Source organism: Chrysemys picta, chromosome 2, assembly GCF_011386835.1.
Source record: "Chrysemys picta bellii isolate R12L10 chromosome 2, ASM1138683v2, whole genome shotgun sequence".
NCBI classification, from domain to species: domain Eukaryota; kingdom Metazoa; phylum Chordata; order Testudines; family Emydidae; genus Chrysemys; species Chrysemys picta.
This window is the reverse complement of record NC_088792.1, coordinates 780,312-800,119: the sequence shown is the minus strand read 5'-3', so window position 1 is coordinate 800,119 and position 19,808 is coordinate 780,312. Positions and strand designations below refer to the sequence as shown.

The window sequence follows — 19,808 nt, the reverse complement described above, 5'->3', positions numbered from 1 at the left end:
TGAGCTGTCTGTAGTTACAGATCTGCTGGAGACTCGTGTCGGTACCAGGTCCGGCATGGCAGGTCCTGGTGTCTGCATTGGTGCCAGCACCCAGAGAGCCCCCTTGGTACTGGGGCTAGAGTCTGAGTTTAAGGCCAAAAAGGCCACTGACCTCCCATATATCACAGCCCTCCATGCCCCCCATCCCCAGCCCCCCACGCCAGCAAGGGCTGAGCGGAAGCCACTGACGCCAGACGAGGCAGAGGGCCGGCGGTGCTGCACCAGGCAGAGACAGCTGGCGTCTGGGGCTGGGACATAGAGTCAGAAGGTGCAGGGGCCGAGGCCAAGTACCCCGGGTACAGTGCACCAATCTGCCCTGCCTGGAGCAGGCAGTGGTGCCGCCAACGTGCCAGCCAGCCAGCCAGCCAGCCGCGCTCACTCTTGGGGACGGAGGACCCTGCTTGGCACTGGTGGAGGGGGATCTCTATTCACTGGCTGTTGATGGAGCGGTATCTCAGGGTGGAACGTCGAACCAGCAAAGCTGGAGCAGCGAGCCGCTGGGAGCATGACCTGAAGCGAATCTGGAGGAGTGGGACCAGCACCGAGCGAGAGGTCAAAGCGCGCTGGCGCCAGCTGAGTCCCTCACACGCCAGGCGTGGCTGAAGGCCAGCGGCACAGGCCCAGCCATGAGGCAGCCAGGAGCCAGCGGAAGAAAAGAGGAGGCAGCCGGCAAGGGGCACCCCTGGACTGAACTAGCCGCCTCAGTAACACAGATTGGCTGAAAAGGTGCAGGCGTCACAGACGAGCCGGGCTCGCTGCCACAGGCATGCCGAGGAGTGGAGCCCGGTTTGGGGGGATGGGGGGACACCAGGGGATGCAGACACAGCAGGCCCCACTGGATGCTGCTGACCCACAATTCCTGCCTCTAGAATGGGGTCCCCATGGACGGGGCCTGGAAGAGCCACCAGGACACCTGCCTGTCCACCTCTTCCATCGCCACCCTAGGGTGCCCCTCAGACCTTGGCTTCTGCCGGCCAACAGCAACCGCTCCGGGTCAGTGACGCTGCCCAGAGCCACGGAGCTGCTCGGATGTGCGCTGGGCACCCAGCGGCAGCTCTGGGCAGAGGCGCCTGGCCCTCCCCACAGGCAGCGTGTGCTGGGAGTGGACGTGCCATTCTCACCCCCCAGCGAGGGCGGGGCGGAGCTCTGCGGGCCTGTGGCAGGCACCGAGTCTGGTCGTGGGGCAGGGGAAGGCAGCACCCCCTGCTCAGCCGCTCAGGCTCACAGCTCTGAGCGCAGCATTGTGGTCCGACAATGGGTGACTGTGACTGCGGATCCCCAGAGCCTCACCTCCGGGGCTGTCAGGCAGAGCCCCCTTCGCCCCACAGCCCCTGCCGCTCCCTCGGGGACGGACGCGCCCAACACACTGCCCTCTAATCACTACCCGCCCAGCTCCTGCACCCAGGAGAGGGGCCCGCGGGCCCGCCCCAGCCTCCCTGCCCCAGGCCCAGCCCCCGCCCCTGGCCTCTTACCTGAACCAGGCAGTAACCCAGCAGCTGCAAGTGCCTGTTCCTCATAGCTCGTGAGCCCACTAGGATGTCCGAGTTCTGGCAGTAATGCCACTTGTCATTGACGGAGAGAACCACCCTGCAGAGGACAGAGCGGGGGGCAGCATTACCCTCTGCCCAGCACCCCATGGCCAGGGGAGGGGAAGGGGAGGCGGGGGCGGCAGCATTATACCCCAGACGCCCCACAGCTGGGGGAGGGGAAGGGGGGCGGCAGCATTATACCCCAGACGCCCCACGGCCGAGGGAGGGGAAGGGGGGGCGGCAGCATTATACCCCAGACGCCCCACAGCTGGGGGAGGGGAAGCGGGGCGGCAGCATTATACCCCAGATGCCCCACGGCCAAGGGAGGGAAAGGGGGGGCGGCAGCATTATACCCCAGACGCCCCACGGCCGAGGGAGGGGAAGGGGGGCGGCAGCATTATACCCCAGACGCCCCACGGCCGAGGGAGGGGAGGCGGGGGCAGCAGCATTATACCCCAGACGCCCCACGGCCGAGGGAGGGGAGGCGGGGGCGGCAGCATTATACCCCAGACGCCCCACGGCCGGGGGAGGGGAGGCGGGGGCAGCAGCATTATACCCCAGACGCCCCACGGCTGGGGGAGGGGAAGGGGGGCGGCAGCATTATACCCCAGACGCCCCACGGCCGAGGGAGGGGAAGGGGGGGCGGCAGCATTATACCCCAGACGCCCCACGGCCGAGGGAGGGGAAGGGGGGGCGGCATTATACCCCAGACGCCCCACGGCTGGGGGAGGGGAAGGGGGCGGCAGCATTATACCCCAGACGCCCCATGGACGGGGGGCAGAGGATTGACCCACATTGGCCCCTAGACCCCCTGGCTGGGCCTGGGGCACGTTACCCACTAATGGGCACGCTGCACTCGCTGCCCTGCGGCTGAAGGAGGGGAGAGGATGCGGCACAGCTGGGGAGGCGCATCCCGGGCCTTATGGCCGGCCGGGGGTGAGGTCTGCCCAGCGCAGGGCCCTAGTCCTGATGCCCTACAGGGGCTGATGGACTCAGCCAGCAGGCGAGAGGGAGGGGACTGGGACAATGCTGGAGGAACAGAGCCGGGGAGCCCAGTACCTCTGAATCTCTTCAGCTCCCTGCAGCCCGTCGCTCGGCCCTCTCTTGGGGCTGGGCAGGTGTGGGGAGGGCAGAGCACAGGTCTCCTCGGCTGGCGCCGCCTTCCCCTCGTCCAGCTCCTCCGGGGCCTGCTGGCCCCTGCGATCGGGCCCCGGGCAGCCGGCTGTTGCCTCCCCCTCCTCCAGGATCTTGCTGATCGGGAACTGGAAGAGGACGGCTGTGGAGGTGCCCCTGGGGGAGCAGTCAGAAGTGGCGGCCGGCTGTGGGGCCAGGCACTCCGAGGGGCTGCTGAGCGTGGAGCTGCCCTGGCTCTCCAGCGAGTGCTCTTTGCTCAGGCTGCAGTAGTAGTCCGATGGGGGCTGGTAGCAAGGGCCCCCTGGGGCAGGGCACAGCGTGGGCAGGAAATGCCCAGCGAGGTTGCTTTCCCGGGGGCCCTCGGGGCTGCTGGGCATCTCCGGAGCGAATGGTGCGAAGTCCTGCAAGTCAGCGGTGAGGGCCAGGACGCTGGAACGCAGGCAGCTGGCAGCAGGGGGCACCCCAGGGCGAGCGCAGGCAACCTTGTAGGCTGCAGGGACCTGGGCAAGAGGCAGGACCGTGCCCGAGCGGTTAATCCACAGCAGGAAATCTGCAGAGACAGCATGGATCAGAGGCAGGAGCTGCTGCTGCAGGGTCCATGGGGTGGGGCTGAAGGCATCACTACATACCCTAGGCCCTTAGGGACAGGGCCAGAAAACAGGGGCACCCAGGGGCTGGTGGGAGCCCTCAGACGCACCCCCTGGGGCACTGGCTGCCAGGCATGCCAGAGCAGGGATATGTCTGTCACACTGGGAACTCCATGCTAGAGCGTGCCCCACACCCTGCTGCAGCCCCCCGCGGCCCAGCATGTCGTTTTGGAGCGAGGGACTGACCTCTAGCAGAGCGACTGTGTCCCAGAAGTGGGCTCAGAGCAACCTAGGGCCATTGCCGCTGATTGTCTCGCTCACCCGGACACCCACCAGCACAATCAACTCCACACGGGAGCCTGGATGGGGGCAGGGGCTGAACTTCCTCAGCCTGGGCTCAGGGCCGAGGGGGACTGTGACAAAGTGGGAATGATCTTAATGTTTTCTCTGTGCGGGGGGGGAGTGACACTGTATGAGAAAGAAAACGTAGAATCAAATGAAGTAAAAATCTTAAGTGAATCCACATGTTCCATAGAATCTCTATGGATAGAAATTTCATGCTCTAATAAGAATATAACATTAGGGATCTATTATCGACCACCTGACCAGGACAGTGATAGTGATGATGAAATGCTAAGGGAAATTAGAGAGGCTACCCAAATAAAGAACTCAATAATAGTGGGGGATTTCAATTATCCCCATATTGACTGGGTACGTGTCACCTCAGGACGAAATGCAGAGACAAAATTTCTCGATACTTTAAATGACTGCTTCATGGAGCAGCTGGTACGGGAACCCACAAGGGGAAAGGCAACTCTAGATCTAGTCCTGAGTGGAGCGCAGGAGCTGGTCCAAGAGGTAACTATAACAGGACTGCTTGGAAATAATGACCATAATATAACAACATTTAACATTCCTGTAGTGGGAAGAACATCTCAACAACCCAACACTGTGGCATTTAATTTCAAAAGGGGGAACTATGCAAAAATGAGGAGGTTAGTTAAACAGAAATTAAAAGGTACAGTAACTAAAGTGAAATCCCGGCAAGCTGCATGGACCCTTTTCAAAGACACCATAATAGAGGCCCAACTTCAATGTATACCCCAAATTAAAAAACACAGTAAAAGAACTAAAAAAGAGCCACCGCGGTTTAACAACCATGTAAAAGAAGCAGTGAGAGATAAAAAGGCATCTTTTAAAGAGTGGAAGTCAAATCCTAGTGAAGTAAATAGAAAGGAGCATAAACACTGCCAAATAAAGTGTAAAAATGTAATAAAAAAAAGCCAAAAAGGAGTTTGAAGAACAGCTAGCCAAAAACTCCGAAGGTAATAACAAAATGTTTGGGAGATTCCCAAACCTGAGCCGGCTTTTGTAGGTGACAAGTCGGAGGAACGGTCACAGATTGAGGTGTCACTAGAGGTGGTTTTGGAATTAATTGATAAACTTAACAGTAACAAGTCACCGGGACCAGACGGCATTCACCCAAGAGTTCTGAAAGAACTCAAATGTGAAGTTGCGGAACTACACCTCTACCCCGATATAATGTGACCTGATAGAACACGAATTCGGATATAACGCGGTAAAGCAGTGCTCCGGGAGGACGGGGCTGCGCACTCCGGCAGATCAAAGCAAGTTCGATATAACGCGGTTTCACCTATAACGCGGTAAGATTTTTTGGCTCCCATGGACAGCGTTATATCGGGGTAGAGGTGTATTAACTATGGTCTGTAACCTGTCCTTTAAATCAGCTTCTGTACCCAATGACTGGAAGATAGGTAATGTAACGCCAGTATTTAAAAAGGGCTCTAGAGGTGATCCCAGCGATTACAGACCGGTAAGTCTAACGTCAGTACCGGGCAAATTAGTTGAAACAATCGTAAAGAATAAAATTGTCAGACACATAGAAGAACATAAACAACAAGGAGTCTGGTGCCACCTTAAAGACTAACAGATTTATTTGGGCATAAGCTTTCATGGGTAAAAACCTCACTTCTTCAGATGCAACAGATGTGAGGTTTTTACCCACGAAAGCTTATGCCCAAATAAATCTGTTAGTCTTTAAGGTGCCACCCGACTCCTTGTTGTTTTTGTAGATACAGACTAACACGGCTACCCCCGATAATTGAAGAACATAAATTGTTGGGCAAAAGACAACATGGTTTCTGTAAAGGGAAATCATGTCTTACTAATCTATTAGAGTTCTTTGAAGGAGTCAAACAAACATGTGGACAAGGGAGATCCAGTGGACCTAGTGTACTTAGATTTCCAGAAAGCCTTTGACAAGATCCCTCACTAAAGGCTCTTACGTAAATTAAGTTATCATGGGATAAGAGGGAAGATCCTTTCATGGATTGAGAACTGGTTAAAGACAGGGAACAAAGGGTAGGAATTAATGGTAAATTTTCAGAATGGAGAGGGGTAACTTGTTCCCCAAGGGTCAGTCATAGGACCAATCCTATTCAACTTATTCATAAATGATCTGGAGAAAGGGGTAAAAAGTGTGGTGACAAAGTTTGCAGATGATACTAAACTACTCAAGATAGTTAAGACCAAAGCAGACTGTGAAGCACTTCAAAAAGAGCTCACAAAACTAAGTGATTGGGCAACAAAATGGCAAAATGAAATTGAATGTGGATAAATGTAAAGTAATGCACATTGGAAAAAATAACCCCAACTATACATACAGTGTGATTGGGGGCTAATTTAGCTTCAACTAATCAGGAAAGAGATCTTGGAGTCATCGTGGATAGTTCTCTGAAGACGTCCACGCAGTGGCAGTCAAAAAAGCTAACAGGATGTTAGGAATCATTAAAAAGGGATAGAGAATAAGATGGAGAATATCTTATTGCCCTTACATAAATCCATGATACACCCACATCTCGAATACTGCGTACAGATGTGGTCTCCTCATCTCAAAAAAGATATACTGGCATTAGAAAAGCTTCAGAGAAGGGCAACTAAAATGAGTAGGGGTGTGGAATGGGTCCCATATGAGGAGAGATTAGAGGCTAGGACTTTTCAGCTTGGAAAAGAGGAGACTAAGGGGGGTTATGATAAGAGGTCTATAAAATCATGAGTGGTGTGGAGAAAGTGAATAAGGAAAAGTTATTTACTTGTTCCCATAATATAAAAACTAGGGGCCACCAAATGAAACTAGGGGCAGCAGGTTTAAAACAAATAAAAGGAAGTTCCTCACACAGCGCATAGTCAACCTGTGGAACTCCTTGCCTGAGGAGGTTGTGAAGGCTAGGACTATAACAGAGTTTAAAAGAGAACTGGATAAATTCATGGAGGTTAAGTCCATTAATGGCTATTAGCCAGGACGGGTAAGGAATGGTGTCCCTAGCCTCTGTCTGTCAGAGGGTGGAGATGGATGGCAGGAGAGAGATCACTTGATCATTACCTGTTAGGTTCACTCCCTCTGGGGCACCTGGCATTGGCCACTGTCAGTAGACAGGATACTGGGCTGGATGGGCCTTTGGTCTGACCCGTTTGGTACGGCCATTCTTATGTTCTCTGAACACTGTAGCATGCCTCAGTTTCCCCTATGTGTTACTCAAGTGTCTAGCTGGTGGGATAAGGGTGTGTGATTGTTGCAGAGACCCCTAGAGGGCAGGTGTGACTGCGACTGGCTGCAGAGAACAGCCAACACTCTGGCCTGGCACCTGAAGGCCAGGCCTCCTGCTCTGCAAGAATCAATCAGAGGTGTTGGAGAACAGAGACCATGTGACCTGCTAGCCTGGGAAAGAGACAAAGGACAGAGGAGGGGCAAGGGGTCTGATGGAGGCCAGGCAGCTGGAAGAGGTCAGTCTCCTGGTTTGGAGGGGCGGGGGGAGAGAAAAGAGAGAGTCCAGGGCTCTGGATCCCCCCCAAGATGGACTTGGCTGAACGTTCCTGCTCCCTGTGCTCACAAGCTCTGCTCTATGCTGGGCTCCTGGTGACCAATAACCCGTCTGTCCCACGCTGGCTGGGAGTCACTGCTGGCTGCGGAGTGGGGGGCAGGGCCCTTTGGGGGTGTGAGGCTCCCCAGGAGTCCCGTCCAGGGGGACACGCTGAGGGGAGCTCAAGGTGGACAGGGGTTGAGCACTTCGAGGGGGCTTGCCCTGGGGGGCCACGCTGCAGCAGAGTCCTGGCTCAGCTTCTTCCAGAGCAGCCAGACTGACGCCCGTGACCAGAAGCCTGGATGGGGGCAGGGGCTGGACGTCCTCAGCCTGAGCTCAGGGGGTCAGAGCCCAAGGCACCTGCGGAGCTGTACCAGCGACCCCTCCTCATGGGGTCACAGCTTCCAGCGGCAAGAGGGCATTTCCCTCAGCTAGCCCCAGGCCCCGAGGGAAGCAAGGTGCCTTTCCCCAACAGAGTTGTGTTTGCACTGGGGCAGTCGCGGGGGGGAGGAGGGGAGGGGGGGATGTCAAAGAGATGCTAATGATCCCCCCACCTGACACGTCTCTCCTGCAAAGCAAGGCTAAGGCCAGACCTGCTGGGGGGTGCTTGGCCAGGTGAACTACACGCCATACCTCACCGTACCAGCACAGCGCTCCGGGCAGTACAGCTTATCCCAGCCACACTGCGCTCTGTACCAGCACTGCTTACTGCATCCCCGCGAGCCCGGTAACAGGGATTGCTGTGTCTACACCAGGGGCTTCTGCCGGCCCAGCTCTGTCAGTCACTGCATTCCCGGCTGTGCGGGCAGGAGTCCGTAGGGCAGACTTGGCGCGTATTTCAGGGGCTGCCCTCTGAAGGGGGCAGGCCCCACCGTGTATAAGAAGCCCAGGCCTGGCCTGCGGACACTGACCGAAGCCAGGATTCACTAGGGGTAGTACAACATCGTGAAGGCAGCCAAGAGCTGTACCTCTCCAGTGCTTTCCAGAGTCAAGTGCCTGTGGTTCAGAATGGCCTTTGCTAAACCTGCCGTCCTGCCACAGCGGCCCTGCGGGGTTCCCGAGAACCAAAGCCCAGCCCTGCACTCCCGCAGGCGGGACTCCGAGGGAACACGTTCAAGCAAGGGGGCTCGGGGCTGGGTGTGGGAGGTCTAGGGTTGCCGGGCCCCGCTCCCCAAGGAAGGGTGATGGGCACGAGGTCTGCACCTAGGAGTGTGCCTCAGAGCCCCAGAGCTAGGAACAGTGCTCCTGGGCTCCAGGGATCCACCCCGGGGAACCCCCCCCCGCCACACACACACACAGGGGTAGGGCTAGGCCTGTCCGGCGGGGGAGGGGAGAGTCCCCACACACACAGGGGTAGGGCTAGGCCTGTCCGGCAGGGGAGGGGAGAGTCCCCACACACACAGGGGTAGGGCTAGGCCTGTCCGGTGGGGGACGGGAGAGTCACCGCCCTGGGGAACACCCTCCCCCACATACAGGGGTAGGGCTAGGCCTGTCCGGCGGGGGAGGGGAGAGTCCCCACACACACACAGGGGCAGGGCTAGGTCTGTCGGGCGGGGGAGGGGAGAGTCCCCACGCACACAGAGGGGTAGGGCTAGGCCTGTCCGGCGGGGGAGGGGAGAGTCCCCACACACACAGAGGGGTAGGGCTAGGCCTGTCCGGCGGGGGAGGGGAGAGTCCCCACACACACAGAGGGGTAGGGCTAGGCCTGTCCGGCGGGGGAGGGGAGAGTCCCCACACACACAGAGGGGTAGGGCTAGGCCTGTCCGGCGGGGGAGGGGAGAGTCCCCACACACACACAGGGGTAGGGCTAGGTCTGTCGGGCGGGGGAGGGGAGAGTCCCCACACACACAGGGGTAGGGCTAGGTCTGTCGGGCGGGGGAGGGGAGAGTCCCCACACACACAGGGGCAGGGCTAGGCCTGTACGGTGGGGGAGGGGAGAGTCCCTACACACACAGGGGTAGGGCTAGGCCTGTCCGGCGGGGGAGGGGAGAGTCCCCACACACACAGGGGTAGGGCTAGGCCTGTCCGGCAGGGGAGGGGAGAGTCCCCACACACACAGGGGTAGGGCTAGGCCTGTCCGGTGGGGGACGGGAGAGTCACCGCCCTGGGGAACACCCTCCCCCACATACAGGGGTAGGGCTAGGCCTGTCCGGCAGGGGAGGGGAGAGTCCCCACGCACACAGAGGGGTAGGGCTAGGCCTGTCCGGCGGGGGAGGGGAGAGTCCCCACACACACAGAGGGGTAGGGCTAGGTCTGTCGGGCGGGGGAGGGGAGAGTCCCCACACACACAGGGGTAGGGCTAGGCCTGTCCGGCGGGGGAGGGGAGAGTCCCCACACACACACAGGGGCAGGGCTAGGTCTGTCGGGCGGGGGAGGGGAGAGTCCCCACACACACAGGGGCAGGGCTAGGCCTGTACGGTGGGGGAGGGGAGAGTCCCCACACACACAGGGGTAGGGCTAGGCCTGTCCGGCAGGGGAGGGGAGAGTCCCCACACACACAGGGGTAGGGCTATGCCTGTCCGGCGGGGGAGGGGAGAGTCCCCACACACACAGAGGGGTAGGGCTAGGCCTGTCCGGCAGGGGAGGGGAGAGTCCCCACACACACAGGGGTAGGGCTAGGCCTGTCCGGCGGGGGAGGGGAGAGTCCCCACACACACAGAGGGGTAGGGCTAGGCCTGTCCGGCGGGGGAGGGGAGAGTCCCCACACACAGAGGGGTAGGGCTAGGCCTGTCCGGTGGGGGAGGGGAGAGTCCCCACACACACAGAGGGGTAGGGCTAGGCCTGTCCGGCGGGGGAGGGGAGAGTCCCCCCACACACAGGGGTAGGGCTAGGCCTGTCCGGCAGGGGAGGGGAGAGTCCCCACACACAGAGGGGTAGGGCTAGGCCTGTCCGGCGGGGGAGGGGAGAGTCCCCACACACACAGAGGGGTAGGGCTAGGCCTGTCCGGCGGGGGAGGGGAGAGTCCCCACACACACAGAGGGGTAGGGCTAGGTCTGTCGGGCGGGGGAGGGGAGAGTCCCCACACACACAGGGGTAGGGCTAGGCCTGTCCGGCGGGGGAGGGGAGAGTCCCCACACACACACAGGGGCAGGGCTAGGTCTGTCGGGCGGGGGAGGGGAGAGTCCCCACACACACAGGGGCAGGGCTAGGCCTGTCGGGCGGGGGAGGGGAGAGTCCCCACACACACAGGGGCAGGGCTAGGCCTGTACGGTGGGGGAGGGGAGAGTCCCCACACACAGAGGGGTAGGGCTAGGCCTGTCCGGCGGGGGAGGGGAGAGTCCCCACACACACAGAGGGGTAGGGCTAGGCCTGTCCGGCGGGGGAGGGGAGAGTCCCCACACACACAGAGGGGTAGGGCTAGGCCTGTCCGGCGGGGGAGGGGAGAGTCCCCACACACACAGGGGTAGGGCTAGGCCTGTCCGGCGGGGGAGGGGAGAGTCCCCACACACACACAGGGGCAGGGCTAGGTCTGTCGGGCGGGGGAGGGGAGAGTCCCCACACACACAGGGGCAGGGCTAGGCCTGTCGGGCGGGGGAGGGGAGAGTCCCCACACACACAGGGGCAGGGCTAGGCCTGTACGGTGGGGGAGGGGAGAGTCCCCACACACACAGGGGTAGGGCTAGGCCTGTCCGGCGGGGGAGGGGAGAGTCCCCACACACACAGAGGGGTAGGGCTAGGCCTGTCCGGCGGGGGAGGGGAGAGTCCCCACACACACAGAGGGGTAGGGCTAGGCCTGTCGGGCGGGGGAGGGGAGAGTCCCCACACACACAGGGGTAGGGCTAGGCCTGTCCGGCGGGGGAGGGGAGAGTCCCCACACACACAGAGGGGTAGGGCTAGGCCTGTCCGGCGGGGGAGGGGAGAGTCCCCACACACACAGAGGGGTAGGGCTAGGCCTGTCGGGCGGGGGAGGGGAGAGTCCCCACACACACAGGGGTAGGGCTAGGCCTGTCGGGCGGGGGAGGGGAGAGTCCCCACACACACAGGGGTAGGGCTAGGCCTGTCCGGCGGGGGAGGGGAGAGTCCCCACACACACAGAGGGGTAGGGCTAGGCCTGTCCGGCGGGGGAGGGGAGAGTCCCCACACACACAGAGGGGTAGGGCTAGGCCTGTCCGGCGGGGGAGGGGAGAGTCCCCACACACACAGGGGTAGGGCTAGGCCTGTCCGGCGGGGGAGGGGAGAGTCCCCACACACACAGAGGGGTAGGGCTAGGCCTGTCCGGCGGGGGAGGGGAGAGTCCCCACACACACAGAGGGGTAGGGCTAGGCCTGTCGGGCGGGGGAGGGGAGAGTCCCCACACACACAGGGGTAGGGCTAGGCCTGTCCGGCGGGGGAGGGGAGAGTCCCCACACACACAGAGGGGTAGGGCTAGGCCTGTCCGGCGGGGGAGGGGAGAGTCCCCACACACACAGAGGGGTAGGGCTAGGCCTGTCCGGCGGGGGAGGGGAGAGTCCCCACACACACAGAGGGGTAGGGCTAGGCCTGTCCGGCGGGGGAGGGGAGAGTCCCCACACACACAGAGGCGTAGGGCTAGGCCTGTCCGGCGGGGGAGGGGAGAGTCCCCACACACATACAGGGGTAGGGCTAGGCCTGTCCGGCGGGGGAGGGGAGAGTCCCCACACACACAGGGGTAGGGCTAGGCCTGTCCGGCGGGGGAGGGGAGAGTCCCCACACACACAGAGGGGCAGGGCTAGGTCTGTCGGGCGGGGGAGGGGAGAGTCCCCACACACACAGGGGTAGGGCTAGGCCTGTCCGGCGGGGGAGGGGAGAGTCCCCACACACACAGAGGGGTAGGGCTAGGCCTGTCCGGCGGGGGAGGGGAGAGTCCCCACACACACACAGGGGCAGGGCTAGGTCTGTCGGGCGGGGGAGGGGAGAGTCCCCACACACACAGGGGCAGGGCTAGGCCTGTACAGTGGGGGAGGGGAGAGTCCCCACACACACAGGGGTAGGGCTAGGCCTGTCCGGCGGGGGAGGGGAGAGTCCCCACACACACAGGGGTAGGGCTAGGCCTGTCCGGCGGGGGAGGGGAGAGTCCACACACACACAGAGGGGTAGGGCTAGGCCTGTCCGGCGGGGGAGGGGAGAGTCCCCACACACACAGGGGTAGGGCTAGGCCTGTCCAGCGGGGGAGGGGAGAGTCCCCACACACACAGGGGTAGGGCTAGGCCTGTCCAGCGGGGGAGGGGAGAGTCCCCACACACACAGAGGGGTAGGGCTAGGCCTGTCCGGCGGGGGAGGGGAGAGTCCCCACACACACAGGGGTAGGGCTAGGCCTGTCCGGCGGGGGAGGGGAGAGTCCCCACACACACAGGGGTAGGGCTAGGCCTGTCCGGCGGGGGAGGGGAGAGTCCCCACACACAGAGGCGTAGGGCTAGGCCTGTCCGGCGGGGGAGGGGAGAGTCCCCACACACACAGAGGGGTAGGGCTAGGCCTGTCCGGCGGGGGAGGGGAGAGTCCCCACACACACAGAGGGGTAGGGCTAGGCCTGTCTGGCGGGGGAGGGGAGAGTCCCCACACACACACAGAGGGGTAGGGCTAGGCCTGTCCGGCGGGGGAGGGGAGAGTCCCCACACACACACAGAGGGGTAGGGCTAGGCCTGTCCGGCGGGGGAGGGGAGAGTCCCCACACACACACAGAGGGGTAGGGCTAGGCCTGTCCGGCGGGGGAGGGGAGAGTCCCCACACACACACACAGGGGTAGGGCTAGGCCTGTCCGGCGGGGGAGGGGAGAGTCCCCACACACACACACAGGGGTAGGGCTAGGCCTGTCCGGCGGGGGAGGGGAGAGTCCCCACACACACAGAGGGGTAGGGCTAGGCCTGTCCGGCGGGGGAGGGGAGAGTCCCCACACACAGAGGGGTAGGGCTAGGCCTGTCCGGCGGGGGAGGGGAGAGTCCCCACACACACACAGAGGGGTAGGGCTAGGCCTGTCCGGCGGGGGAGGGGAGAGTCCCCACACACACACAGAGGGGTAGGGCTAGGCCTGTCCGGCGGGGGAGGGGAGAGTCCCCACACACACAGGGGTAGGGCTAGGCCTGTCCGGCGGGGGAGGGGAGAGTCCCCACACACAGAGGGGTAGGGCTAGGCCTGTCCGGCGGGGGAGGGGAGAGTCCCCACACACACACAGGGGTAGGGCTAGGCCTGTCCGGCGGGGGAGGGGAGAGTCCCCACACACACAGAGGGGCAGGGCTAGGCCTGTCCGGCGGGGGAGGGGAGAGTCCCCACACACAGGGGTAGGGCTAGGCCTGTCCGGCGGGGGAGGGGAGAGTCCCCACACACACAGGGGTAGGGCTAGGCCTGTCCGGCGGGGGAGGGGAGAGTCCCCACACACAGAGGGGTAGGGCTAGGCCTGTCCGGCGGGGGAGGGGAGAGTCCCCACACACAGAGGGGTAGGGCTAGGCCTGTACGGCGGGGGAGGGGAGAGTCCCCACACACACAGGGGTAGGGCTAGGCCTGTCCGGCGGGGGAGGGGAGAGTCCCCACACACACAGAGGGGTAGGGCTAGGCCTGTCCGGCGGGGGAGGGGAGAGTCCCCACACACACAGGGGTAGGGCTAGGCCTGTCCGGCGGGGGAGGGGAGAGTCCCCACACACACAGGGGTAGGGCTAGGCCTGTCCGGCGGGGGAGGGGAGAGTCCCCACACACACAGGGGTAGGGCTAGGCCTGTCCGGCGGGGGAGGGGAGAGTCCCCACACACACAGAGGGGTAGGGCTAGGCCTGTCCGGCGGGGGAGGGGAGAGTCCCCACACACACACAGGGGTAGGGCTAGGCCTGTCCGGCGGGGGAGGGGAGAGTCCCCACACACACAGGGGTAGGGCTAGGCCTGTCCGGCGGGGGAGGGGAGAGTCCCCACACACAGAGGGGTAGGGCTAGGCCTGTCCGGCGGGGGAGGGGAGAGTCCCCACACACACAGAGGGGTAGGGCTAGGCCTGTCCGGCGGGGGAGGGGAGAGTCCCCACACACAGAGGGGTAGGGCTAGGCCTGTCCGGCGGGTTGTCACTGCACTGGGGTGACCTGCAGTGAGGCTGGCTGAGCCCAGGCAGATTTTGCTCCATCCATCTTTCCAGCCCCGGTAAACTCCCCAGATTCCCTCCGGCTTCTCACGCTCGATCTGAGCGGCTCAGCTCAGCTGGGGAGGGGTCTCCCCAGGCCCCACAGGGAGGGGGCATTCTCTGCTCCCCTGGGCCTGTGTGCCATCGCCTCTCCCGCACCACGTGTTTCCTCAGAGATGCCTGGAGCCTGCACTCCCTGCTCCCTAGGGACACCCCCAGGAACGTTACCTGCGCAGTATCCGGGGGGCAGCACGTCGTCCTGCCGGTAGCACTCCTCTCCCACCAGCTGCCTCAGGGCCTCAGCCACCAGCCCCTTGTAACTGAAGGGAGGAATAAGAGGGGTCACAGCAAACCCCAGCCAGGACCCCCAGCCACCTCCCACCTCCTCTGCTGGGCCGCAACGTCCACGCCCGTCAAACCATCCCTCCCGAGGCCACAGGGCGCGACGGGACCCGCCGCTGCGGCTGCCCCACTAACCCAGGGCTGGTCCACACCCGACTGACCCAGCCCCGCTGCTCAGAAATCCAACCCCCGTGCAACGTAGCTAGGCTGACCTCAGCCTCCATGTAGACAGTGCTAGGTCGGCAGAAGAACTCGTCCATCCCTAGCTCCCGCCTCTTGGGGAGGGGCCACAGCAACGGGCGAACCCCTCCCATTGCCCTGTCTACACAGCAGCTCTACAGCGGAGCAGCTGCAGCACTGCGCGGTAGAGAGCCTCGTGCCCCCGCCCCGGGGCGCCGCCCCCGCCTCACACTTCCTTGTAGAACTGACAGTCCCACGGCCCCACCCCCTCCCCTACCTTACCTAAGGCTCCTTACAGAGAAGGGGGGATGGGCAGCAGCCCGTGGGTGCTGCCCCACTCTCCCCAGCAACACGCATGGCATTCACGTGGGAGCTTTGCCCTGACAATTCCCACGTCATCTGACCTGAATGGCCTGCTGCCCTCAAACCCTGCTCCCCATCACCGTACGGCCTGGGCGCTGGGCCCTCCGACACCCTCCCTCCCCCTGGGCTGGGCACTGTCCCTCCGACCCGTATGGCCTGGGCCCCGGGCCCTCCAATACCCCCCCTCCCCCTGGGCTGGGCACAGCCTGCTGCCCGCACAGCCTGCTGCCCTCAAACCCTGCCCTGCGCCAGCTCTCCAACCTGTATTTCCTGTTGGCCTCGTCAGCTGTCAGGGCGTGGTCGAACATGAGGACCCGGTAGCGAGGATCGAGGCGCGGGCCGCTGTAATCTCGGAACTCCAGCTCCAGCGCTGCATCCAGCAGAGAGAGGTAGCGGCGCATGATCAGCGCATAGGGGCTGCCTGCACCGGGAAAGAGACAGGCAGTGCTGCTGTCCCCCTGCTCACGTCGGGATCCTCCTTTCCTGGGGCAAGGTACAGACCCCCCCCCCCCCCGACCACCACCACTCCTCTCGCTCTCCTGGAAAGGGCTGACATACCCAACCCCTCGGGACCCACCTCCCACCCCTAGCTCTGGGGGCTGTAACCAGCCATGAGGGTTTCCTGGGCAGAGGACTGACATACTCATGACATTGGTGATGAAGGCTGGGGAGAAAACCTGGTGCAGGACAGCCTGGGGAAAGTGCCTGAGCTGGAACATGGACATGAGGATGTTGACAGTGGCCAGGGGCGAGCTGGCTGCCTTCTGCTCCAGGATGGCCTCCAGCTTGGGGAAGAGTTCGCTGTGGTTAGATGGCCGGTAATTCATGCGGCTGAAGGGAAACACCAGCTTCTGGATCACCTGCAGCCAGAGAGAGAGGGAGTGAGGCTGGGGCAGGCAGGGGGCATGGAGGACTGGCCGGCCTTGCCCTGAAGGGGCCCTTCCCTGGTAACTGCTCTGAGCTCCCCACTCACATGGGGGACTCCGTTATCCCCTTGGTAACGGGACAGCTCCACGGGGGCGGGGCGGGGCGCTCACCTTGCTCTCCAGCTGCTCCCCACGCTTCAGCAGGAAGTTGGCGATGGTGTCGAGCAGGCGCAGCTCACGCAGCCTGTGCCGGGCCACATACTTGGCAATCAGCGCCATGGTGTAGGGGGTGAGGTTCTCGGCCTTCCTTGGGAGCCACTCTGCAGGGAACACCACAGAGTAGGGCTGCATCAGCCAGAAACGCCAGACGCTGCCCTGCCTGGGGCCCCATGTCCTGCAGGATAACTGCCCGGCCCGGCCCTTCCAAGCCAGGTCTCTGCATGGGACTCCCTGGGGCTCCGACTGAAACAAGGACACTGCTCCCACGCTCCCTGCAGGATTGGTCCACACGCCCTGGCTGAGGTGCACAAGGGGTCAAGAGCGGAACGGGCACCCGCGACCGTCCCATGGGGGTAGGCCCCCCAGAGCAGCCACTGACAGGCAGGCTCCCGTGTGTGCAGCTCGCGCAGTGCAGATCCCCGTGCCAGACACTGGGAGATCGTCACAGGATGCTCCTGGGGGAGCAGGGACACAGGCTCAGAGGGCAGGCACAGCCTGTGATGTTTAAACCACCACCGCAGGGGGCAATCAGCAAGTTGGTACAAGGCCGCCTCTGCCGAGCCCCGGGCAGCTCCCGGGCAGGCTGCTGGGCCCTGGAGCTTTTCAGAAGAGCACATCTGCGTGTACAGACGTCCCTTTCCTCCTCCTCCCAAACGGCTGAGGTTCCCGTGCTCCAGCATCCAGAATTCACCCTCCAGCCACCAGCTTGGGACACCTCCACCCAGAAGGGGAACGGCTGGGAAATGTACACTTGGGCAAGCCCAATAGCAGCTGGGGGAATGTCAGGCATTTCCCCAGCACCGCAGGGCACACTGGGGAGGGGCAGCACAGCTTAGCTCAGGGGCAAGGAAGGGCAGGAACAGAGGCTGTGGAGAGGGTGGCCCGGAGTCCCGACCAGCCAATGCTGGGGAAAGGTTTGAGGTGAGCCTGAGGAGGGGGTAGCCCCAGCCCTCACCTGCCATGCTGCGGATGAAGCGCTCCTGGCGGTTCTCATAGAAGAGCTGCGAGCTGAAGATGGCCTCCAGGGCCTTATTGTTGGCCTCCTGAGCGCACAGGGCCAACATCTCGTCCAGCAGGGCCAGCTCGTGCTCGCGTACGGCGCTCACTTGCCCCAGCGTGTGCCTGACCAGGCGCAGGATCTTGCGGTTGTTGAGCAGCTGCTGGTCAGAGGCTGGGTGGCCCTGCAGCGCCTGGGCCCGGAGCCGGTAGTAGGAGAGGAGAAGGAAGAGGGTCTGAGGGTGGCGCTCCTTCTCCAGGTGCCGCTCCAGGCTGCTGAGACAGGACTCCACCAGGGGGTGGGGGCTGGATGGGTGAAGCCGCATCGCACTGCTGAACACCATGGAGACGTCCTTCTGGTTGAAGCGCCCCAGGCGGCTCCGGGACTCATCCTCCAGCACCTGCACCAAGGCCGACTCGCCAGGGAGGCCTGGAGACAGAGCAGGGTTAGGGAACCTTGCCCTCTGGCGTACCTCAGCTGCCACTCGCTGCGGGAGCTGGGTTCCGCCTCTGCCCCACTCAGAGCTTCCCCAGCAGCAGCACTAGGAAACCAACCCAGATCAGGTCCGTTTTGCTGCTGCCCACAGCATGAGCTGAATCTTGTCAATTACCCCGAGGCTTCTTGGGAAGCTCTAGGTGGCCCCAGCAGCACTGGAGCCGCCTGTGGGCAGACTCAGGCAGAGGTGCAGAGCACCATGGTCAGATCTGGAGGGTCCTTCCCGAGCAGAAGAGCTAGAAATGCCATGATGTTTCAGTTAAGGCTGGGATCCTGCAGAAACGGATCCACTCTGCACCAGGGCAGGCTCCTGGTCTCCAGGAGTGGGCTTTTACAGGCCCAGACTGCTGGGTCTGCCACCCCCCACTGCCCACCACCACAGGGACATGCAGCAGGTCTTCCCTCCAGCCCCCTGCTCCAGCTCTCGGAAAGGGAGCCTGATTCAAATCCGTCAGGTCTCTCTGGATTCCAGCTGCTCCTGAGAATCATGCTCTAAAATAGCCGCTAAAAACAAAAAAGGTTTTAGCTCTCGTGGTTGCAAAGAAAAGGTTGAAATGCGACCTGAGCACAACCAGTGCCATGAGACTGGCCTCAGTGCCCGGCCAGCTTGCAGAGGGGTGACAGCCTGTTCCTCTCCGGGGTGGGGGAGGGGAGTGCTGATGCTGAAACCTAAGATGCCGATTTCCCTGTGATCATTCTGGGTCTAGTCTGATGCTCAGTGAAGTCAATGGAAAGTCTTGCTGACTTTGCTGGGCACAGGATCGGACCGCCCAGCCGTCACACTGCCTCCTCTGCCTTGTACGGGGAGGAATTTCCTGTCTCCTTCAAAACCCAGGAGGGGCGGCCCTAAGCAGGCTAATCATTCCTAACTCATCTCTTAACTTAAATGAATATTTTAATTAAGGTAATTGAAGAAGTGACAGTAGCCGAGCCACTAACAGTGACCACAATCGAATTAAGTTCAACATCCTGGAGAAGGTAGGGCCCCAGAAGTGACAACAAGAAGAAAGTCAAGGAAAGTGTGGGCCCCTTACTGAATGAGGGAGGCAACCTAGTGACAGAGGATGAGGAAAAAGCTAATGTACTCAATGATTTTTTTGCCTCTGTCTTCACAAACAAGGTCAGCTCCCAGACTACTGCACTGGGCAGCACAGCATGGGGAGAAGGTGACCAGCCCTCTGGGGAGAAAGAAGTGGTTCGGGACTATTTAGAAAAACTGGACGAGCACAAGTCCATGGGGCCGGATGCGCTGCATCTGAGGGTGCTAAAGGAGTTGGCTGATGTGATTGCAGAGTCATTGGCCATTATCTTTGAAAACTCATGGTGATCGGGGGAGGTCCTGGATGACTGGAAAAAGGCTAATGTAGTGCTCATCTTTTAAAAAGGGAAGAAGGAGGATCCAGGGAACTACAGGCCAGTCAGCCTCACCTCAGTCCCTGGAAAAATCATGGAGCAGGTCCTCAAGGAATCAATTCTGAAGCACGTAGAGGAGAGGAAAGTGATCAGGAACAGTCAGCATGGATTCACCAAGGGGAAGTCGTGCCTGACTAACCTAATTGCCTTCTATGAAGAGATAACTGACTCTGTGGATGAGGGGAAAGCAGTGGATGTGTTATTCCTTGACTTTAGCAAAGCTTTTGATATGGTCTCCCACAGTATTCTTGCCAGCAAGTTAAAGAAGTATGGGCTGGATGAATGGACTGTAAGGGTGATAGAAAGCTGGCTAGATCGTCAGGCTCAACGGGTAGTGATCAATGGCTCCATGTCTAGTTGGCAGCTGATATCAAGCGGAGTGCCCCAGGGGTCGGTCCTGGGTCCGGTTTTGTTCAATATCTTCATTAATGATCTGGAGGATGGTGTGGACTGCACTCTCAGCAAGTTTGCAGATGACACTAAACTGGAAGGAGTGGTAGATACGCTGGAGGGTAGGGATAGGATACAGAGGGACCTAGACAAATTGGAAGATTGGGCCAAAAGAAACCTGATGAGGTTCAACAAGGACAAGTGCAGAGTCCTGCACTTAGGACAGAAGAATCCCATGCACTGCTACAGACTAGGGACCGAATGGCTAGGCAGCAGTTCTGCAGAAAAGGACCTAGGGGTTACAGTGGACGAGAAACTGGA

At 61.5% G+C, this 19,808-nt stretch overlaps 1 protein-coding gene across 1 annotated transcript in view; it reads right to left on the bottom strand.

Annotated features, from left to right (window-relative positions):
• The window catches only part of FASTK (Fas activated serine/threonine kinase), a 41,565-nt gene that overhangs the window by 14,877 nt on the left and 6,880 nt on the right, over positions 1-19,808 (bottom strand). The window contains exons 3-9 of the mRNA XM_065586518.1: positions 17,148-17,618; positions 16,145-16,293; positions 15,751-15,967; positions 15,369-15,528; positions 14,451-14,542; positions 2,628-3,252; positions 1,512-1,626 (exon numbers count right to left, since the gene is read on the bottom strand). Of these exons, the coding sequence (XP_065442590.1) occupies positions 1,512-1,626; positions 2,628-3,252; positions 14,451-14,542; positions 15,369-15,528; positions 15,751-15,967; positions 16,145-16,293; positions 17,148-17,618 (1,829 nt within the window). The remainder of the gene's footprint in view (positions 1-1,511; positions 1,627-2,627; positions 3,253-14,450; positions 14,543-15,368; positions 15,529-15,750; positions 15,968-16,144; positions 16,294-17,147; positions 17,619-19,808) is intronic.